At 37.9% G+C, this 24,290-nt stretch overlaps 1 protein-coding gene across 2 annotated transcripts in view; it reads left to right on the plus strand.

Moving 5' to 3' along the window:
* Nucleotides 1–1,364: 1,364 nt before the first annotated feature.
* Nucleotides 1,365–24,290, plus strand: part of PEX7 (peroxisomal biogenesis factor 7) — a 69,575-nt gene continuing 46,649 nt past the window's right edge. Inside the window, exons 1-5 of one of the 2 annotated variants that reach the window (XM_019732814.2) lie at nt 1,365–1,611; nt 3,266–3,323; nt 4,188–4,338; nt 15,138–15,215; nt 15,600–15,708. In XM_019732814.2, the coding sequence (XP_019588373.2) occupies nt 1,482–1,611; nt 3,266–3,323; nt 4,188–4,338; nt 15,138–15,215; nt 15,600–15,708 (526 nt within the window). In that variant the 5' untranslated portion in view covers nt 1,365–1,481. Of the gene's footprint in view, nt 1,612–3,001; nt 3,181–3,265; nt 3,324–4,187; nt 4,339–15,137; nt 15,216–15,599; nt 15,709–24,290 lie in introns of those variants that run through there. The other variant, XM_074333627.1, reaches the window with a different exon arrangement.

Raw genomic sequence — 24,290 nt, forward strand, 5'->3', positions numbered from 1 at the left:
TCATGTTCCTTACATATCATGTGAGTTATTGCCTTAAAATCTTATCTGACTCTTACTTTCCACTCCCATTGTCATAATCTTTGTTTAAAATCTTACCGTCTTTTGCTTGAACTATTGCTAATGTCTTTTAACCAGCCTTCCCATTTCTAATCTCTGTCCTCCAGATTAGTGTTGCCCAGCTCTTTTAAAATGACAACTTGGTTATTTAATTTCTCACATTAGACAACTTTGCTGGTTCCCCATTGTTTAAGTTACAGTAGAAATCCATTGCCTTGGTCTATCACACAAAATTCTTTATGATCCATCAACACAACAATCTAGTCCCTCCACCTAATGCTCTTCACCTTTGCCTTCCATCTGGCCAGGCTGAGTCCTGGCAGCCACAATTGTTATGGATCAGGCTGTTTTAGGTCTCTTGGATTGCTCATGTTGTTCCTGCTCCGACATTGACCTCTATTTCCTTGTCTATTAAAGAAAACATCATCATCATTTACTCACCACAAACATTACCTCCTTTCTGAAGCTTTTCCTCCCATCCTCCAGCACTGACAATTTCCTTTCTGTAAATACCCCACATATATTTCTCATAGCACCGACAGTATTTTGATTACACTTAACTGATGACATGTCTACTAGACTAGCCTCTTGAGGGCATGGGCTATATCTTATTCCTTTTGAATCCCAAGTGTTTAGCACTCTATTTGGTGCACAGTTAAGCTGACCATACAAACTAGATTTGTGCCTGACTTAATTAACTGCACCTTCTTTCCTTCTCAAAAGTGTCTCTTGTTTGGCAGATGAATTATATATGGCCACTCTCCACATAGTACATGCTTGGTAAACGTTTTAATTAATTAATTAATTAAGCTTAGTTTTCCTTAATTAGCCTTGAATCTACACTATACATATATTACTATACAATACATGTAGTGAGAATTTTAAAAAGATAGTTGCTTATTATGTCTTTTTTCCTTAGCTTTACTCCCGCCTTATTTATTATAATATTGCTTCAAGTTATCTTGGGCAACACAGCACTTAATCGCCGTTTGGACTCGCTGCATAGTTTGAGAGTTTGCTGTAACTTTTCTCGCTTTGCAATCCTTAGGAACATTTCCGGACGGCAGTCTTTCAAAAGCTGAATGAGTTAATAAAAACCAGATAGCCTCGCAGCGCAGGCTGATATGCAAAAACAGACGTTGTCACAATCACCACTCAACCGTAGAATCACTGCCCTCCTGTAGCTAATTTATTACAGGTGGCGTAAAGCGGTTTGTTTTGCCCAAAACAAAAATGGCTTTGGGTGGCTTCAATGACTTTTCATTTGAGGACCAACAGAAATCCAGCACTAGGGACACCGGGTGTCCTCACTTCCGCCTCGTCTTCCTGGGCCTCTAATTTGTCTGAGCGAGTGCGGATCGTACGCCTCCGGCTCGGAGCGGCTTCGGCGGCCGGGGCGGCGAGTCCCAGAGGCGGCGGGCGGGATGGACGCGGCGCAAGGCGGAGCGGTGCGGACGCTGCGGGTGCCGGGCCGCCACGGCTACGCCGCCGAGTTTTCCCCGTACCTGCCCGGCCGCCTGGCCTGCGCCGCCTCGCAGCACTACGGCATCGCGGGTGAGGCCAGACCGCGCCGCCGGGGCGGGGGCGGGTTCCAGCCGAGCCCCGGCTTCTCCCGGTCGTTGGAAAGCACTTCCGACAGCAGACAGCCCCACAATTGAACGCCAGGGGGAGCAGAGGAGCCGGCTGGTTCCCACTCTTCCCTTTGTCCAGAGTGGGGAGTTGGTCTGGAGACAGTGTCAGGTTGTTTTTTCTTCCAGTGAAGGTGCAGAAGTAGCGTATGGAAGGTGCCTGGTGGCCCATGTACTTATTTCTTAAGACCGCACCGATTTCACCGACACACACCTCCAGGCACATGTCGCCCTGGAGAGAGTGGGTTCAGCCTGTGCGGCCCCTCGGACCTATCTGACCCGACCGACAGCACTTGGAAGACGGTCTGCAGAGTCACCCCATTACCTGTTAATTGGTCCGCATTCCCCATAGTTTACATTCGGGCTGTCGGTCCTAAATCGGATACCCCTGAGCAGACGCTTCGTGTCTCCCCGCAGGTGCCGTCATAAAGTTAATCAGGTTCTGCCCTCACCTTTTATTGTCTCAGGAATAATACATTTGGAAGCACATGTTTGGGGTCTAAGTCATCTCTTGACATTAACTAGATTGAAAGATGGGCTTCCAATCTTAATTTTTCTTTTAATTCATGTCCTAGCTATTATTTACACACTGAAGCGCTATGAAACAAGTCACTGCATAATGCCAGCTCTCGATACAGTTTTTGTTTGGTCCTGCAGCCGAAAAAATGTAATTTCTAAAACCAAGAGGGAGAGAAATACCGTGTTTCCCCCCAAAATAAGACCTAACCGGAAAATAAGCCCTAGCATGATTTTTCAGGATGACATCTCCTGAATATAAGCCCCAATGCGTCTTTTGGAGCATTAAACTTAAGACCCGGTCTTATTTTCGGGGAAACACGGTGTTTGCTTTCTTATATTTTCACCATTAGCTCTCAGTGCTTGCACATTCAGATTTACGATAACTGCCCACCAGGTTAGGTTGAAGACCCATGAGTTTGTGGAGATATTTTAAATACTTTTAAAAAACTTAAAAGGAGTTGATAGTTAAAAAATCAGTCATGTTTAAATAGAAGAGTTATTTTTCTTTTCCCTTCAGTTCCTATAACAAATATAACTTTTAAAATCCACTGGTCTCTGAATAAAATAATTCATCTTTGGTAGATAACTGATATATTGTGTTTGGCGCTTTACCACCAAGTACGTGGTATTCCACCAGTTGTTTTGTTTTAAAATCCCATATTGAATGCATTTTAGATTTATTGGTGAGGCAGTGTGTTGTAGTAGAGCAGAGTCCCTAGGATCTGTAAGGCTGAGGTTTGTCACCTATAAATAGGGATGGTGACACCCATTTGGGAGGTTTGTGTGCCTGGCACCCTGCCTGGCCACAGAATATGAACTCCGGGATCTCTTGTCTGTTAGAGCTGTGTCTGGATTCCAAGCTTAGATGAGATGAGAAGTTCAGTATTTAAAAAAGACAGAAATGGAGAAAACAAGCTAACATTTTGTATACATGGTCTCAATAACTTTAGGAAGAAATTTGTGGTAATGAAATTAGGTACTCAGTGCTGGATCCCTCTTTGACCTTGGAAGATTCCGCAGCAAGTTCAACAACATTAACCTCAATTTTTTTTTCTCCATAGGCTGTGGAACTCTGTTAATATTGGATCAAAATGAATCTGGGCTTAGAATTTTTAGAAGGTAAGGTGACTCTAATTAGTTAACTTACATGTATTCTCTGTTGCTATTAAAGCCTTGGTAGAATTAGGTTGTGAATCTTTTTTATCGATAAAGTTTTTTTTAATTTCTAAATTTGCAATATTAAAGAAACTTCAGCCTTTGCATAGTGTGGAATGTATTTTTGCCATTACATTTGATCGTCATTTTTCTTCTAAAGCTCTTGTTTCAATGTCCGTTTATGAATTATAAAACTTAAACATAAAACAAAAATGAACTAGTTAGTATACTGCTGTGTGATGTTTCTGTCCTTGCTGTCTTCTTAATGTAGTTTAGCTTTACTCATTCATTTTGTAGATTCTCTAGTGCCTCTTTCCCTTTCTTTCCATGCATGTCTTGTCTGTATGACTGTTGGACTCATTAACACCTCCATCAGCGTTAGTCAAAGGCAGAGAAAGGAAAGGAAATGCCATCAGGAAGTAACTACCCACTCATAGCTCCAGTGAAAGATTTACGGGAAAAGTTGAAATTATTGGTCTGACTTAGTATTTTAAAGTGCTTGCTGGCCCCACCTATGAACCACAAAAAACTGTGAGCTCCCAGGTGTGGCAGCATACCCACGGGTAAATAGTGCTTGCTATATTTCTAGTTGGGAGACCTAATTTTAATCTAGTTTTGCAGTTTCCTAGCTGTATGACCTGTGCTATTCTTTTAACCTCTCTGAACTTGTTTGTGCATAAAGGGCCTACTCATCTCTCATCATTGTGAAGAGCATGTAAGAAAATATGTGTTAAAATGTTATACACTTAAAAAAACTGTAAAATTATTATTATTTTAGGTTCAGTTGCCTATATAACTAGATTTTTCATTTTAACTTTCCTGGTATAGCTTTGACTGGAATGATGGTTTGTTTGATGTGACCTGGAGTGAGAACAATGAACATATCCTGGTCACCTGTAGTGGTGATGGATCGCTGCAGGTGTGGGACACCGCCAAAGCCACAGGGCCACTGCAAGTCTACAAGGAACACACTCAGGAGGTAGGAAGGGAACCTTTCTGAGCTTATGGTTTTTCTTTGGATGAAATACATTTGGGAACGCAAACACAGGGCTATGTCTTCAGGGGACAAGTTTAAGCTTTAGTGTTTGTCATACATGTTAGATGTCACTTCTTATTTGATTATTCAGACATAAAGTACCTCTTGGCCTAAGGAACTGGAAAAGAAGAAAAGGTCAGGCTTCTCATTAGTCAGTAAAAACGCCTCCAGTAGTAAGCATAGTATAGCCCCACTTCCTCCAGTGGGTCAGATCTCTTTCTTTATGCTGTAAGAATATGTCTGCCATACTCTGCCTCAAAATAGACCTAGGCTGTCTTTTCACGAAGACGTCAGAAGATTGCCTTTAGGTCATTAAGCTTCCTGAGGATTTCCAGAATATATTGGAGCAAGAGCATCAAATACTGAATATGAGACTGAGCTTACTGAAGAAATTTTAAGTGTAAAGGTGGTTCATGTGTAGATATTGTGTGTGTGTGTGTGTAGCATAGAAAATAGTTTGGCCTTTAGTTATAGTAAAATACACATATATTTTTGATGGGAAGGACATTCTCTTTTGATGTTTTACCTTAAATGATCGTAAATTTTCCTTGAGGTAGCAATAGATCCTTCAAATGAAAACTTGCAAATTTACTTTCAAATTTGTGTCTATCACAGCACCTGGCCCATGGAAGGCCTTCAGTAAATGCTTGTTAGATGCAAGAATATTAGTCTTTTGTGATAAAAGATTAGTTTTGTGAGGATTCCAGACATCATTTAATAGATATAGCTGATAAAAATCAGTATTCTAAGATTGTGACTGAAAATAATGGGAAAATATAGTTCCTCTATTTTATTGTGAAGGCTTTTTGAATCATATTTTCTGAATCACTGAGTAGTAAGACAACTTTGGGAAGGAGGAAATTTAGTTTTAGGATGTTCAATGTAAGAATCTCCACAGAGAGGCATGTAAAAATTCAGACATTTTTTGTGGTACCTTCATGATTTTTGCCATTTTCTTATACCACTTATATTATAATTGACTTAATGTTTTTCTTTTATTTTTTAAAAGATATTTTTCTTCTCAAAAGTTTTCTTTGTTTCTTTTTCTTAAATCTTTGATGCCTTGTGTTGCTTATCTATATGAATTCTAGGGCTGTAACTAATGGATTAGAAAATATCTAATTATGTTAAATAGGATATATTGATTTAATGTTTTTCTTTCAATGAGCTTTACATTGTTATTTCACTTATCCTAAAACAATTATATTCAAGAAACCATGGGATTGATGGCTTAGTGTATACATTTATTAATTTTTAATGTATATTAAAATAAATATATAATGAATAAAATAAAATGTATGTACTAGTTAAAATCATCTCTTGTACAACCCTTGGTGTGTGTAATATCTTCTGGGAAATACTGTTCTAGAATGTTCCTCATGATGGTCTCTCAGTCTTTACTTCGTTTCACTGAAATTGAATTTCGCTATCTCATGTGATAACTTATTTGACTTTTAGATTGCTCTAATGGTTAGAAAATTACCCCCTTAAGCCAAGATCTATCTTTCATAGCAGCCAGCTGTTGCTTCTAATACCTTTCTCTGAAGTGGTGAGACTTAAGTCCAGCCCCTCTTTTCTAGAAAAACTCTTGAAAAGAGCTATCATGTCCCCTTTTAGTCTTCTCTCTTTCAGACTGTGCTTTTGTAATTCCTTCAACCTATCCTCAGATTACATGGTCTCTACATTTTTTTCACCCTCCTGGTGAACTCCTTTGCTTACTCCCCTGTTTTTTTAATGTCGCATACCTAGTTTATTCCAGAAAAGTGATGATTAGTACTGAGCTTGCTAAGATTTTGCCACCATAATCTTGAGCCTCTAATTCTAATAATATTGCTTAACATTGGCTGTACATTTTCTTCAGCCATGTTTTAGTATTGGGTTACTTTGAATCCACTAGTAAAGAACCTTGATCTTTGTTGTTTGAACTGCTATTAAACTATGTTTGTATCATTCTATAATTATGTAACTTGTTTTTCGAATTGAAGACATACTTTGTTGTCATTTTTGGTCAGACTTATTATTCTAGTCATTATCTTTTCAAATGGAATTTTTGATAAGCATTTGTATCAGTTAGGAAGCTTTGGCTATTAGTGTAATAGAAAACCCAACAAAAATGCATTCAACCATTAGAGTTTATTATTTCACATAACCCAGCATTTGGAGATGGAATCGATCTAGGCTTGGTTAATTCAGGGCTTGATAATGCCATCAGACATCCAAGTTCCTCCTGCCTTTTCACTCTGCTATCCTTAGTAGGTTCTTTTCTTGCTGCGCTCCATCTAGTTCCAAGAATTATCTCATCTTTGAGGTCAAACAGCAAAAAAAGTAAATGTTCCTATCTAGGGATTTCTTACAAGATTGAGAAAAGCTTCCCTAAAGCCCCACAGCAGATACCTCTTCATGTCTCAGTGGTTAGAAGAGCATCACGTGCCCACTCCCACCTTCACCTAAATAAAATTCACCCCTGGGATGAAGGAGGCACAGAGCTTTCCCTGAAGGACAAAATTAGGGTTCTCAGGGTAAGAAGTCGGCCATCACTCTGTGCCACAACATTACTTCCTGTCTTTCTCATGTTGTCAGTAAAAATCAAACGACACCAAGCAGGGTAATGAATAGAGAACTGTAGGAATCTCATAAAGGTCATCCTCCGTGAGATTGTAAAGAGAAAGACTTTCTGATAATCAACTTCAAGCTCAGTATTATAATACCACATATTTGGCATTTTTCATTAAAGAGAAATACAGCGTTTATTCAAAATTTGTCTCATACCAAATACTCAGAAACACTTAAAAGGATTTAAGGTCAAACAAGAGAGTTTTGAAGAGCTAATACATATTTGTTAAATGAAGTGAATATTTGTTAAATAGCTGATTCCTATTTTTTTCCACCAATGTGTTCAGGTAAGCTATGTTATACAATAGAATAGCACACAATGGGTCGTTTTCTCCTCTGGGAGAGCGTATAGAATAAGGATGAAAGCAAGCTTTCAGAATTCGGACTCTATAACTTCCCTGCCTTGTGACGTTGGGCAAGTTACTTATTTTTCCTAAGCCTTAGTATCTTCATTTGCAAAGTAGGATAATAGTGTCAGTGTCTTACTGTTGTTATGAGATCTTAGAACAGAGCCTACACCGAATAAATATTAGCTATTATTATTATTATTTGCACTTATAATCGGGTTAGAAAAACATAAAACATGAAAGAATCCTCCAGTTAGTCATTTCGCCACTCAATGACTTAGAAATGTCCTACAGTCAGTTTTCAGATAGATAAGTAGTTACAGAAGCAAAAATGAGAAATCCAAGACCTAGGTATATTTTAGGCCTTGAGGAATGAAGGTCTTGGTGAAATGAAAAAAATCATGGACATTATTCCTTTGAATAGCTTCTAAATTTAGCATCAAAGCAGAAATCAGAGTCTTCGCTGTATTGTTTAACGGGGGTCTGCAGAAGCCTTTATGGCATTTGAGCCCCGTAAAATGCCTTTAGCTTAGACTACTGATGCATATATACTAGGAGTGGGAGAAGAGGAAAATGTTTAAAAGTTCAGCAAGAAGGAGAAAAAAAAATGAGAGGGTGAGTTTTGTTTCTCTACTTCATGATTTACAGCACTGTGCTGTGGAAAGTGAGTTAAAACTGACTTTAAAGATAACGTAGACTCAGTGTTTATTTCAATATCTAGTTTTCAGTGTGCTTATTAACAATTTTTTAAAAGAATAAAATTTGTCTTCATTGTCAAATAGCAAGACTTTAACAATTTACTGAAAAATTTTAAAAGATATTTGATCCATTTCAAGTTTTTTGATCATTGCCTATAAAAACTTATCTTTGAACTAAGTATGCAACTAATTAGTATCTTGTTGTGGAGAAAATGTATCTAAGTATACATTTTATAGTAAAGATGTGCCATATGGTTAAGATCTTGCTTCTTTGAAAAAAAGAATCAATTATTTACCCTTTTGATAATGATAGAAGCTGAAAAGTTTATAATGATGGGTGCCCACAAAAACTGTTAATGCAGAGTACAACTACTCATGTATTTAACACCAGTTCTCTTTAGAAATGTATTTATGTTTAAATACATCTGCTTAACAGATTTTTCAACCAAATGGATATTTTTTCCTCTCTCCCTCCCATCTTCTCTCTCTTCGTTCCTTCCTAGTCTTTTTTATAAAAGCAAGGGCACAGTTGAACTTGATATATATTTCCTTTTGCATATTTCGTCAGGCTTAGTCATTCATTCTAGAGTAGGTTACTGCATTAAGATATTATGATCATTTAAAATAGCACTTTAAAACTTTTCCCCCTCAAAATGTGATTGTAGAGAAAATAGTTTCTAGTTATGTATCAGTTGAACCAATTTGGATTTTACTACCAATAGGATGTAATATTTCTTATCCGCATTCAATCCTATGTTTTAAAAGCATTCACTTGGGGGGAATCTTTGTTTAGTATTTCAAAGATTGAATTTGCATTGAAAGACCTCTCCAGACTGGTAGCACATGTTATGTGCCAGGCATGTGTGTGAGTCATTGAAAACGCAGGTGCTAATCTCTGGTAGTAATTCTGGGACATGCAAGAAAACCATTTAATACAACGTGGTCACGTTGAAAAGAAGTGTCTAGAAGGTACACAGAGAGCGGGAACCAAGCCCTGTCACAAAAAAAGTTGCTACTTAAGCTGAGTCTTGGGCAATTAGTAGGCGTTTGCAAGGCAGCCCGAAGGGGAAAGGGCATTTCTGATGGAAAAGAGCATCTGCAAAGGTGCAGAGCTGTCAAAGAGTATGACATGTCGAAGAAACTGCAGCCCTTCGGTTTGGCTGGACTGTCGAGTGTGTGTGGAGGAATGGTGAGAAATGAGGCAGCAGAGGTGGATTGGGGCCTGTCCTGCGGGGCCTGAAATACCTGGCTGGCGGTGGACTTTATGCTTTGAACTTTCAGGAGAGAGGAGGATTGGATTGTGTAGGTTTGGGGTCACACACTGTAGGCAGAAGACAGGACATACAGGGATAGATGACTGTTACCCATTTTCCACTTAGTCCATCTTTCTGGATGTTGGATAAGACTAGACTATAAAGTAGGTATTTATGATTTTAGTATTTGAAATGGAAAAAGTGGACAAGTGCTTGTTTTATTTCAGTGGTTTCCAAACTTTGCTACATATTAGAATCAGCTAAGGAGGTTTTAAAAATCTTCATGCCCAGGTCACAGTGTCTGTCTGGGCTTGGAGCCAGTCATCAGTACTATATAAAGATTCCCAGGTGATTCCAATGTGCAGCAATGTTTGGATGCCACGGCCTTAACTTAATAGGCATTCAATTCTACTGACATTGATACGTGTATTGTCTAATACTTTGAGGGTTATGGATTCAAAAGGTAGATTGTAAACAATGATAAAAGGAGTGATTTGATTTACCTTGCAAAGTGTTAACTCACAGTCTGTTTTATCTCAAAGCTTTGAAAGTTTTTTGTAAAGAAGAGAAAATGATAGTTTTAAATAGATGGAAACTGTAATGGAATATATTTGGGTAGAGAATGACTTTCATGCCTGACTACTGATACTGTATCTGTGGTCTCTCTCATATACTCAGTGCAGGTCTCAGACACTGTGCCTGTCTCTGAAGCAAGTTAAGGAGTGAATTACCGAGGAACTAGAACCCCATAGCTCCTATTTTAGAATCTATTAGGAAATATATAGAGAATTACTTAATTGTTTTTGATAATTTTTAATCATCTGAAACTAGAAATTCATTTCAGTTTAGCTATAAGCTGATATCCTATGAATGAGGTTTTTCTCTCTTTTTTTTATTAGTTTCAGGTGTACAAAACAATGTACTAGTTAGACATTTATCATTTATACCTTTCACAAAATGATAATCCCTGCCCCAATCTACTACTCCTCTGACATTGCATACAGCCATTACATTTCCACTGTCTCTGTTCCTAATGCCGTATTTCACTTCTTGTGAAAAAAAAAAAAGTATATATATATATATAATTATAGTTCATTCATTATTATTCAGCTTCAGGTGTACAGTGCAGTGATCAGGCATCTACATCATCCCTGAGGTGGTCTCCCTAATAAGACAAGTGTCTATCGGATACCCTACAAAATCTTTACAACATTATTGATTACATTCCCCAAACTGACTTTAGTTTCCCCGTGGCAACCTTGTGGTTACCGAGTGTGCTTTCTAATCCCCTCACCTTCTCCCTCAGCCCCACCCCCTCTCCCAACTAGCAACCCTCAGTTTTTCCTCTATATCTCACACTGTTTCTGATTAGTTCGTTCGTTTATTCTTTTCTTTAGATTCAACATATAAGTGAGATCATATGGTATTTGTCTTTCTCTGTCTGACTTATTTCACTTAGCATAATGTTCTCTAGGTCCATCCATATCGTTGCAAATGGTAAGATTTCATTCTTCTTTATGGCTGAGTAATACTCCATTAAATGTATAAATGTACCATAGTTTCTTAATCTAGTTGTCTACCGATGGGCATTTCAGTTGTTTCCATATCTTGGCTATTATGTATAGTGCTGCAATGAACATCGGGGTACATACATTTTTTCGGGTTAGTGTTTTGGATTTTTCTGGATAGATACCTGGGAGTGGAATTGGTGGGTCATAAGGTAGTTCCATTTCCATTTTTTTGAGATACCTCCATACTGTTTTCCATAGTGGCTGCACCAATCTGCAATCCCACCAACACTCATTATCTAGCTGAAGAAAGAAAACATTACCTGTACCATTGGAGCCCCTGGTCACTGATTCTGTCCTTCCTCTGTCTCCTTTTTTCTGATTCCATCCTTTTCCCTCCTTTTCCTTCTTCCGTTCTTCCCAGGAGCAATCACTATCCTGAATTTTCTATTTATAAAGTTTTTGTTTTTCCTTTTAGTTTTATTACATATGTATGCATCCTAAGCCATGCACAGTTTTGCATGATTTTGACCCTTGGGTAATCAGCAATAGTATGGATGAATCTCAGTGCTCAGTGAGGATGGTAAGTTACAGGAGCCACGTAGTGTGAAACTGCTGAAGGGCTTTCTGGGGGGAAGTGACATGAATTTGTGTTTTATAAAAGTTATTTATTTATTTTTTTGCAGAGTAGATAATGGATTAGAGGTGAACAAGAAGGGATGGGGAGAGCAGTTAAAAGGCTGCTGCAATCTAGGTGGTAGCTTGTGGTTGACGATTGTAGCCTCTCAAGAGAAATTATATACAAAGTTGTAACCACGGCCCTTTGGGATCTTGTCCCTCTTAACTATTTGATCTTTCTGTTCCTCAAACATGACAGTCTTGTTTTGTGTGTCAAAGTATTTCCCTGTTCTTCTACCGGAAGCCTTTCCTCTCAAATCTGCAGAGTTCTTTTCCTGCACTGAGGTATCTCTCTGCTCAGAGGTCTTTCCTGACCACTCTGTAGAGAAGTGACCTCCTGCCCTTGTCATTGTTTTCTAGTCTCCTTACTTTGGTTTCTTTTGCTTTGTAATTTTTTAAAAATCAAAACCTAAAGTTATATATTTACTTACAGCCTGTCTTCCCCTGCAAAAATATAAGGTGAAAGCAAACAAATACGGAAATACATAAACAAACAAATAAGATCCATGAGGGCTGGGACTTCATCTATCTTTTCTAACAATGTATATCCCCCCTGCCCGAACCTTATACATAGTAGGTACTTAATAAATATTTGTTGAGTAGATAGATTAGTGAATTAATTTGCAGTTGGGATCATGGAATCCAGTGATGCCTTTTCAGTTGTCTTCCAAACATCTCCTGGCTGTAAACTTTTTTCAGAGCTTGAGGTTAATGCCCAAACCCTGTTCCTATGAGACATTTCCACTTGACTATCTTGCTGTCATCTCAAACTCAGTGTGTCTAAAATTACACATTATCTTCCTTCCTCCAGTCTTCCTGTTTTGTTCCTGCCACCATCATTGGCAATCCCCAGGCACAAAACCTCAGCGTTATCTTGCAGTGTTCCCTCGTCCTGATCTCTACGCACTTTCTGTGCCCATATATGTCTTTGGGGGAGTTTCTGGTTGGTGTTGGCACCTCTGCTTCCTGCTGTTGCCATGAGAGCCAGCTCTCCCTCAAGGCCCTGCTTAACTACTTCTCTCCTGGGCATCAAGCTGAATTTTCCATCCCAGCACCCTTTTTGTATGTATGTCTGTAGTTTTCTTTTTTAAGCATTGTATCCTGGCTTGTACTGTTACTTTCCCATGTCCTTATGTTTTAAACACAGCAAAGCAAATAAAGCATTCGTTGATTGAGTCACCTTTATTTCATTCTTTATTACTCAATTTTTAACCTCATCATGTGTGTCCTATCCTTAGTTTTGTCCTAGAGCCCTGATGCCTGCCACGTTGTCATGTGTCAGATAGGACAGCTGGCACAACGCTGCCATCAGCGCAGCTTTCTTACCTCCTGTCTTTTGTTCTCATTAGGGTTGGGTTCTTGCTGAGCCTATGGAGGCTCTTGCCATTTTAAATGGTCGTAAGTCGTAAGGTTTCAAGTCCTATGTTATGCTGGAAATGTGTAGAGGCAGTGGCATCTGAGCTCGTGATGGTGGTTATAGTCAGTTACCCTCTAAAAGGAAAACAGTGGCTCTTTCTAACTACTTAACAGTGATACAGGTTGTGAAGGTAAGTTTGGAGGGTTAAATTCTTTTAACTCCCATGTATTGAGTGCCTCTTATATTGCAATGAATATCGACATGCAAGATGATTTTGCTTAGAGGGGTCTTCCAAAATCTAGCAGATTTGGCAATCATTCAACATGAATTTTAGTAAAATGTGGTAAATGTTGAATTAGAAGTAGGTACAAGATGATGTTGGAGTGCACAGAAGGAAGCATCTAAATCTGTGAGGGATTCGTCAGGGGAAGCTTATCTCATGAAGGACATAATGGTCACATCTGGACAGGTGAGCAGGAGTTCATCAGGTGGGCAGAGACTTTGAGTGCTTGGAAACAGATTAACTCAAGACAACAAAATGAAACGAATTTGGGCCCAAATGTAGCTCTGGGGAAGGGGATAACAACAAGGGCAGGACTTTATTTCCTTAATATTTATAATTGCCCAGGTTCAGATTTCAGCTAGCTTTGGGAATTTAGATGTTACTTAACCTCTTTGGGCCTTGACAGAGTATCTATTTTCATAGAAGTGAGGATTAAATGAGATAAAATACATAAAATGCTTATGACAATATCTGGCACACAGTAAGTGCTCAATAAAGATTTGCTATTGTGGTTATTTTTGACTGCTCACATCAGCTCAGAGCAGGGGTTGCCAAACTGCTACATAGGCCTTGGCCAAAGCCAATTGCAACCTGCTGTCTGATTTGTAAATAAAGTTTTATTGGAACACAGCCATGCCCATGCATTAAGTATTATCTGTGGGTACTTTGTGCTCTACAAGACTGAGTTTAGCAGAGCAGTTGTGACAGAGATCACATGGACCATAAAACCTAAAATATTTATATGGCTCTTGACAGAAGAAATTTGCCATACCCTGACCTAGAGAATAAAATCAAACTCTTCGGCTCTCAAGATCTTCAGTGATTGCTTCCAAACCTATCTTTTTCCATCCATAACAGGTGGCTGTAGCAGCTCTTTGGTGTTTGCTGCCCTCTCTGTATACTTTATGAGCTGTTCCCTGTTGCTGGATTGAAGTTTCTTTAATGTTCCAACTGCTCTTCTCTCTTTTGGATATGGGCCGCAGCAGGGAAAGGACTAGGGTGAGGTAGGTTAGGTACTCGCCTTGGGTACACTGTTTAAGGGACCCCCTAAAAATTCAGTAGTCAAAACAATCTCTTAATGCAGTAGTTTTAAAAAATCAAAATTAATGCAAAAATATCTGCGATTAACAAAATATTAGAGTTTAAAATAAAGACAGGATCAATTTTACTGTTTTTTTGTTTGTGTTTTACTCAGGCTTAAACATGGTTTAGTTTAGCACCAAGGAGCCAAGAGTAGGTAACCCATACTTAAGCCACAACAAACCCCCAGACACTCATACTGTCTACATAAATATAATAGTTAAGGAGTGTTTAGATACAAAATAACCTGCCAGTCACATTCAATGACACACATTCAGATCCATGTCAGGACTCCTTTCATAAAGTATAATTAGGGACATATTTTGTTGAACTTAGTTTATCCTAGTGCTCTGCATGTAATCTGTTGTATAAAATGACAGTGAAAATATTTCTATAAGTTTTCAAATGGTTCAGAGAGCAGTGAAGCATAGGTTAGAATAGCAGCGTTGGGTAACTAAGGCTGTTTACCAAGAGATCCGAAAGGATCACCTGGTTCCTATAAGCTTTTCCTAAGAAAGGCCAGATAGGGATAGTAATTGAATTTTAATACTTTCTGATAAACATTGACCCGGCAAGCTTTTTGAAATGACTAACTTTCTAATCTGCTTTGACATTTCTTCAGAGTGCTGCAAACAGTGATTTGTTGGTATGTTCAAAATATGTATAATTTGTTTTAGTGAAGAAGGTTTGGAAATATTTTGTAGAATTCTATTAAAGTACAATCTGTAAGGAATAAGTCTGGAAGAATGGACAAAATGACCTTTCCATTTCTCGGACACCATGTTGAGATTTGTAGAACTTTATTTTTGATGTTTGAGCAAAGCGAATTAATTGTTCTAACTGGCTATCACTGTTATAGAGATAAAATGTAATACCGAACTTGATGCTCTTTTGCTTGCTAGATGACAATTTTAATTACTTTTAGGTGTATAGTGTTGATTGGAGCCAAACCAGAGGTGAACAGCTTGTGGTGTCTGGTTCTTGGGATCAAACTGTCAAACTGGTATGTGGCCATTGCTGTATTTAAAAGCAAATATTCCCTTCCCCAAAGCTTCCACTGATTTTTTTCCCTTTTCTAGAACATACTTTTGTAGCTTTTTCATTAGATAGCTAATTTTCTTTTCAAAAAAATGTATTAAAGCATTTATTAGAATTTAAAATTTTTAATCTTTTGGCTGTAAACTAATAATTAGCTCAGCATTGATTACTTTGGCCCCATAAACACCATCTTGCTTTTTATAAAAATAGACTTTTAGAAATCCTTGACGCACGTATGTATATTGTGTGTGTATATATATGTAAAGATACATCTGTGCTATATACTGTATATATAAAAACGTGCATTTTAATTTTCCTCTCAGTAATTGATCTATTCATTTATTCGTAGTGGGATCCAACTGTGGGAAAGTCTCTGTGCACCTTTAGAGGACATGAAAGTGTCATTTATGGTACCATCTGGTCTCCCCACATCCCTGGTTGCTTTGCTTCAGCCTCAGGTAAATAATTGGCTATTTTCCGAAAGCCTTACTTGTAGTGAATGGTGGCCTTGCTTTCCCCAGTAGGTGGCGCTGTGCACCTTAGAGTTCGAGGAAAAGAATCCTAAAAAAAAAAAAATCTAAAATTTTTGTGCTTTTTCGATGGTTTCATTCTTTACCAACCTCTAGACAAGAATTAGCCACACTTGATTTACTTTTTGATGATGTTAAGCATTTGACTTCACATGTTTCTCTTTGATGAGGTAAGAGGTGTGGGACAAAGAGCAAGTGAGGGCTTTGGCATCTGTCTCTCCTTAATGTTTACTTTACCTTCCTTTTAGGAATATTCTTTGTAATTCATTGCCACTAAGCCATAGCAGGGATGTTTTTTTGGTCTGATCTTTTTTCTGACTGCTTTTGATTTATGTCAGCAGTTCTAAGGCAAAGTAGATACTTATATTTATATGTCTCAGTCTTTTTTGTTTTGTTTTGGAAAGAAAAGTCATTTTATCGAAATTTAATAATTGTACTGTTTGCATAAAGATTTACAAATTTGGTTTGTGGGCCAATTGATAAATGATATAAAACCTGCACAGTCTAACTTACACGTAAGTTATAGGAACACATTGCTCAGCCTCTTTGCAGTGCCATTTAAAGCAGCATAGTCTACCTGCCAAATGGCCAGTTACATAGCTCTCCTGTCTTCACTTGTCCTGAGCTGCTCTGCAATGCCTGTTCCCTGGCCAGCTGGCCGTTTGCCTTCTTTTCCTCAAACCCCTTCAACTCTGCCCTCACAGCTCTTGTACTTTCATCCTTTACCTTTTCTTTGCACCAGCCTAGCCTTTCTCTCTTCTGTTGTTCTGATTTTACTTGAAGAAGTTCAGTGGCAGGGTCTTCCCAGAGGGTGACAAGAGGAGAAGCTGAGACAGCAATGCTCCCTTTTGCCCAGGTTTAGAAGGTAGGCTAGTTCTTCACAGCGAGGAAACAGTACATTGAAAGGCATTTGGAGTTGTAGTTCATGTGGTTAAATATATGGAATATCAGTTCTTAGTGACATTGTAGTATCTGCCACACCATTATTTTCATAATGTGAATTAGATAGAACACAACTATTAATGAACAAATATAGGTTGTCCTAGGCAGGTTACAACTGGTTATAAATCCTTCAAAATGGGGAACCAGCCTAGCTTTTTATACTAGCCATTGAGCTGCTTTGCTTAAATGGTTTTATCCTTGGTTTGTTTATCAGAACAAAGGTTGCTAAGTCTGTGTAACAGTTGTAAGAATGTGTAACATCCTAATTAATCATAAATAGTTGTGGTGATTGACAAAATAAGATCATCACTTTTTAGTTTTTACTTTTATAACTTTCAAAATATAAATTTATAAAGAAAAACAAAAATGGTGTGCCAGATAATCCCTATTCTAACAATACATAGTAAGGATATTTAAACAACACAGATACATACCAAGTAAAAAAGTAAAAGCCTCCTCTCCCTACTCCTGTATAACTACTGTTAACATTTTATTGTATTCCTCCATAAATATTATTTTGCTTATTCCAGAGTATATGGTACAAAAAATTTAAAGTATTAATGGGGAATATTCTTGAGGAAAAAGTCAGATGTTTTCAAAGGCTGAAAATGCTGAGCAATGTGAGATTTTACATGCTTGTAGCTATAAATCCTTTGTTGTTGTTGAAATTATACAGGAAAATAACTTTGTAATTGTGAGTCATGAAATCACCTATCCCAAAGTCTTCTTCCCCATTGAAAACATTGTTTTTATAAAGCAGTTTTTGATTCTGGAGATTTCTTAGTAGCCTTAATCCAGAATTATTGCTGAATTGAGTAAATCATGCAACCATTTAGAAAGAGTTCTTAGACTGTAGTTTTGAATCAACTTGATGGAAAACAATACCCATTAATTACATGTTATGAATTATATTATAAATTTAGATATTTAAATTTGTGAAGTTAAAACAAATTTAAAATAGAAAAAGAAGTACATGTTTCTTTTAGTTGATCTGTCACCAATAAACATTTGGCTAAGGAAAATTTTCTGAATATTTTGATTCCTAAAAAGTATGACTTTAATACATATTGCTTCATTTTCCTTTTAGATGACTTGCGTAATGTGTTGCATGCCGTTAAAGCTGTAACAAACATAGGAATAAAACAAAGGTGAACAATTTAGTTGGCACACGCAAGGCCGGAGCTGCTGTCCCAGACTGCCTGCTAGAGTCACTCTCACCCTGCTTCATCAGACATGTGACAGGCAGGATAAGCCGGTATCTGCTCACAGTATTCCAGAATGAGAAATTAGATGGTTTGGGAGTGTGTGCATACATATAGCCTATATGACACTAATTTTCAAATGTGTTTATTACAGAGCAGCAGATAAACAGATGCACCTCCTCAGTCTTTTAAATATTGGCAATTTGATGCATGAAAAATATCTAACTGTTGTTTTGATTTGCATATTTGATTACTAAGGAGAGTGAAGACTGATATGTCAGTTGGCCGCCATAATTCTCCTTTTGTAAGTTATATGTTTATATCTTTGGCCTATTTTTCTTTTGAGAGATATTTGTTGTTTTTCTGTATTGATATATGAGCTCTTTTTACATTTAGGTATTAGTCCTCTGTATCCCAGTGTTTTCTTTGTTTGTTTCTTTTCTTTTTCACCTTTTAACCTATTAATTTCTTACTGCAAAAAGTTTTAATTTTTTTAGTAGTCAAAACTATCAGTTTTTTCTGGCTTTTGTTTAAGATGAATAAGGAATTGGCTCATTGAAAAGTAGGAGGCCTTGGTGCCAAGAGAACATTCCAGGCCTAGAAAGTAGGATGTTCAAAAGTAAGAACTTGATGCATTTGAAAAATGGAAAGAAAGCCAGGTAGACTATTGCTTAAGAGGAAAGGGAGTAAAAGTGAGGTCCGGGTAGCAGACAGGGACCCAGATCATGCCTTGTGGGCTGAATTCAAGATTTTGGATTTTGTCCCATGGACAGTGGGAAGAGGTTTAAGCAAGGGAGTGATATGATTAGGCCTGCATTTTAAAAAAACTCATTCTGGCTGTTGTGTAGAGAACAGCTTGGAGGTGAGCTAGAGTGGGCACAGGGAGAACAATTAGAAGAGACAGAAGCATGGGTGAGGATGATGGCAGAAGGTCTGGGACAAAGCAGGCTGATTTGAGTGGTATTTAAAGATGATTTTATAAGATGTGGAAGAGGTTAGAGTTTGTCTTAGATTCCTGGGAAGGACAGATTCATGGATGGGGGTGTCAACTGAGATAAATATGTTTGACAGAGAAGATCTTGAGTTTTGTTTTGGAACACGTTGAGCCTGTGGGACACATGTGTGGGGTTGTTAATGAGCAGGTTGAACTAGGAGCTGAGAGGTTTGGCCTTGTGAATAAAAATTATGTCATTGGCTCCTAAGTGATAGTTAGCGGTAAGTCAGAGCACCCAGGAGAGACTAATGAAAAGAAACCTTAGACTAGAGCACAGGTTGGTAAACAGTATTTTCCATTCGCGGTTGGAAATCCACTGATGCAAAGGGTGACAGCATGCATTGGTCTACACCATTTTATATAAAGGACGTGAACATCCAGGGAGTCTGGTGTCCTGGGGCATGAGGGTCCTGGAACTGACTCCCTGCAGATGCCAAGGGACAACTGTAGTGAAGTTTTTGGGGAGTCAGAAGTTATACATGGATTTTTGACTGTAGGGAATTGACTCCCCTCGTCCCTGAGTTCATCATTCAAGGGTCAGCGGTACTGCCCTCAGATCAACATGACCCACACACAGTTTTTGTAAATAAAGTTATTGCAACAGACACACCCATTCATTCACATACTACCTATGGCCGCTTGCACACTATAGTGGCAGAATTGAGTAGTTATGAGGAGACCAAATGGCCCTAAGAGCCAAAAATACTTACTGTTGGGCCCTTTACAGAAAATGTTTGCTGGTACAGAACCTTGAGGGGAGATAAAGAAATGGAAGGTCTTTCAGTCGATTAAGGGAAGACAGAAGACAATAGCTATAGGAAGAGGTAGAGTGCTTCTAACATTGTTTCCTCATTTAATTATCCAACATCCAAAGACAGGCAATAGGTAGCATAATTGTTCCTTTCTTGCTAATGAGTTATATCAATGCCTTGGGTTGTTGAATTATGTTGAGTGACTTTCATAAGAAATATGATGTCACAGAAGTCCTTTTCACTTGTTTTTTATTGAGAGATAATTGACATAATGTATTAAATCAGGTATACAACATAATTGTTCAGTATTTGGATATGCATATTTTGAAATGATTACCTCAATCAGTCTAGTTAACAACCATCACCACAGTTAGAATTTTTTTAATGAGACCTTTTAAGATCTATTCTCAGCAACTTTCAAGTAAACAATAGTATTATTAACTATGGTTACCATGCTGTACCTGATGTCTGCATGACTTATTTTATAACTTGAAATTTGTACCTTTTAACCACCTTCGCCTATGAAAGCCCACCCCCCCACTCCCACCTCTGGCAACGACTCATCTGTTCTCTGTAGCTATATGGTTTGTTTGTTTTTACTCCACATATAAGTGAGGTCATAAGGTATTTGTCTTTTGTTTATTCTTTTTAATTCTAAAAATTAAAAATGACCAAATGTCCCTAAATTCTTTAAGTATTGTTAGGCTGAAGACACTCAGAAGTGGAAACCTTCAGGTAAATGGTCCACAGAGAAGTATGTCCATTTAGATTAAGCAAGTTTTTGGATCTAAGATGATAGTGAATAATAGTAACTTCTGTATATGGAAGTGCATTTAATTTTTTAAAGTTTTGTTCACTGATTGAAGTTAACAGCATTGCTTTCTAGAATAAAGAGTGGTGTACTCCATTAACTTATAAAATTATTACTGTTTTTTTTAAAAACTTGTAAGTTGTCATGGTTTTTTTATCCATAATCTGAATTAAATCTTTTTCAAAATATCAAGGCTTTTGGGATGGGACAAGTAATATATTTTCCTTGTCACATTTCCTTTTCCAAGCCTAAATTTCTTCTTTGATTTTTTTTTTCTCTGTGATGCAGCTGATCATAAGGCCAGGTGTGTATTAAGTAAATGATAACAGTAACACATTTAATTTGAATTAACTCTTTAGCCTAACTTCAGTTAATCATCTGTTATGCTTCTACTTTAATGTAAATTCTAATGAGTTTCATGCTCATAGTGAATCACATCTGTAAGGTGACCACAATTTTATGTAATGGTTACAATTTTCATAATTTTACTATTAGTGAAAAGCCCTAACATCGAGAGTATTAATACAGTTGAATTAAAATCCTTGTGAAGATGTGAATTAGATTGATACTAGCATAAGTTTTTTAGGGTTGACATGCCCTTTGGCCTTAGATCCTACAGTTTCAAAGGAGTCATTTCAAACCCCGGATGGAATTAGTGGGAGAGAATAGATTCACCTTCAATGAACTGAAAATGCTTCCCTTCTAGTGAAACAGTGAAAACATGTCTGCTGGCCTCTCTAACTGGCATCATTCATAATAAACCAGAGTTAATAATGGGGATAATTTTACATATTTGCAAAAGTATTAGTAAATAAAACTCCTTGAACTACTGATAGATTTTTAAAAATTCCTTTACCTTACTATTATATGTAATTTGTTCACTTATATTATTATTTAAGTTCTAAAATTGTTTTCATTTACTTTTAATCATTGTTCTTATTATGCCCACGACCAAGCGTAAAATCCGACAGTGACAAAATCATGAACTAATACAGCTGCATTTATTTAAATGTCGGCTAGCATTGTGTATATTAGCCCTTTATTTGGGCTGAGTCACACACGCTTCTTCCTCTTCCATTGGCCCTTTGTGTAGCATGGTATACATAATATTGACTCTGGATGCTGTATATAGAGTGTTCAGTGTGTGAGACTAGATAGCAGAAGAAGATTAATTATGTGTAGAGAGTTAGCAATATGATCATGAAACTTAACTTTTAAAACTATATGTGTATTTTAAATAGGTAGTGTATAAAAAGTCTTTTCTCAACAGAATGATCATTTGCTTTACCAGAGAAAAAGACCATTATGACATTACTTTCATGTGTTAAATTAGAAATGAATATAAACAGTGGTCACATCAGCCAGGACTTCTTTAGTTGAAATTGAAAGAAATTCGGTCCCAAACTGCTTTAAGGCAGAAGATAATTGATTTGCTCACACAGTTTACAAGTCCAGAATTAGATCTGGCTTTATAACCATGGCTGGATACCTGGCTCCCAGGATATTCCTGCCATGTCTTTTGCTCTGTCTTCTGTTGCGTTGGTTTCAGTATCAGGTACCACGTGACAACAAAATGGCAGTAGCGTCAGCCCTCGCATCCTGTCTGGTTTCTGTCCGGTAGGAAAAAGTGAGAAGGACTCGGACATCTAGGAAAGTTTCATTTTCTCTCATTGGCTCTGAATGGTCCATGTGGATGTTCCTAAATGAATCCCCTTGCTTGGGAGAGGGCATGCAATGTGCTGGTCGGCTTCGGTGCAGCTTAGCTCCCGCAGTTGGGAATGGGAAATGGGGAGGGTGGTGCCCAAACTACACACACACACGGAATGGAAGTAGATGGATACATTCTAGGGGGCCGATAGTCACTAAAATGGCTGCTCATTCGAGGCTTAAAATAAATCAGAGGGGATTTGATGAAAATCAAGCACTGGACCTGTGAGCTGTTAAAATGTTTCCTTTAAAAAAAATTACTCCAAGTATAGTCACTTTCAAAGTTGCAGGGTATTTGCAAATCTAGAACTACATTTATCATTAGCTAAGTTAAAACAGGCCAAATGGGGACTTTTTAGAGGTTTAGATCTAGATTTACCTTTCATAGCAGAGTCCTTGAAGGATATTGCATTTTGTCTAGTTCATGGTAGTTATATTAGTACAGAATTCATATTTCTAAGTTATATGAGCTAGAAGGGAAGAATATTTGAGCTCTTTACAGAAAGAGGATTAATCTGAAGTAAACTTGCTTTTGAACCATGAAAACGAAATTACGACTATTACAGACTCCACATAATTGTATAAATGATAGCTGTGCCCGAATGTGTGGGATCTTGTCGTTAAAAAAAAACCACCTCATTTCTAATCTAAGAAAAAAGTCATATTACATCTGATAGGCATCTGGTATTTCAGTTAAATTGGATTATTTGGGCCCAGTATGTATCCTTTTGCTACTCGGTTAACAGTTTCAGCCATGGTGTTTACACTCATTTCCCCTAACCCAACTTCCTCTTACCTCTTGCAGTTTGAGGTGAGACAAAGCAGCAGCCAGCACTTTCTCCACAGTATTGTACATTTACATTTATTTGTTCTGCTGCCAGTGGCAGGTCTATAACTGATAGGAGAAGCTGGTAATTCAGGTGAGTCTTTGGCACCATCACAGGCTCCTGATAAATGTCTGGCTGACAATGAAAGGCCAGTTGTCTGGAAAATATGATTTAAAAAACATAAATACTGATGTCCTAGTGGCTCAAAGAGTTGAGTGAGTCATTGTGCCATTTGGCCAGAAGGTCTCTCTCCTACCTGGAAACCAGTGATGAGGGTGAAGTGCCAAATGTGTGCGGCAGGAGCAACTGTGAAGGAAGTGGAATTCTTAGCTCCTACAGAGCAGCTCTCAGTTTTCTGTGCCCTTTTAATTAACTGCAAGAGGGGACAAGTGATGATGCGTTTTTGTTTTTGTTTTTTTAAATGCTGCCTCAATATGATGATGAAGAACCAAAATACTGTTCCAGAGAAATTTAGAATAAACATACAGGCAGCCTTTGTTGTGGCTTTGTTTGATCTTTCATTGAAGTATAATGCACATACAGAACAGTGCATAATCTTAAGTATAGAAGGTGATGAACTTTTACAGTGAACACATCTGTATCCTAGCACCCGGATCAAGAAACAACGTTTCCAGAGGCCCTCCTCACATCCTCTGAGGCATTACCACCCCACCGCCCCCCCACCCCGACACACACACACACACACACACACACACACGCACACACACCCAGGGCCGCCACTATGCTGCCCTCTAATAACATAGATTGATGTTGCCTGTTTTTATACTTTTGTGTCTGGTTTCTTTTGCTCAACATTGTTTTTTCAGATTCATTCATATCATTGCTAGAATAACAGTTCTTAATCTCCTAGTCAACATTCATTGTAAGGTTTTGGTACTTTAAATCATTCACGTACCCATATAATGTGATTTTTAGGGTGAACACAAGCTCATTGAACTTTAAATATTGCATTAGTCATAGCTATAGCAGACTTTATAGTTTCAGACTTTGCAAGCTAGTGTACTTTAGGCATTTCCTATGTTTTAGTGGAAGCCTCACACTAAATCAAATGTTTTTGTCTGGGGCTAGACTTCTCAGAGACTGAAGCTTCAAGTGAATTTCGTCCCTCCCTCCAAGATGATCAGATATCTCCTTTGCCTACAGATGATAGGACTTGAACTATCTTAGGTCTTTGTAGAATTTGTTGAAAAGCAACCCCAGAATGGGGAGGGATGCTTGAACAGTCAGTCTCAGGACACACTCTCTGTTTCTAAT

Source organism: Rhinolophus sinicus, linkage group LG05, assembly GCF_036562045.2.
Source record: "Rhinolophus sinicus isolate RSC01 linkage group LG05, ASM3656204v1, whole genome shotgun sequence".
Classification (NCBI taxonomy): domain Eukaryota; kingdom Metazoa; phylum Chordata; class Mammalia; order Chiroptera; family Rhinolophidae; genus Rhinolophus; species Rhinolophus sinicus.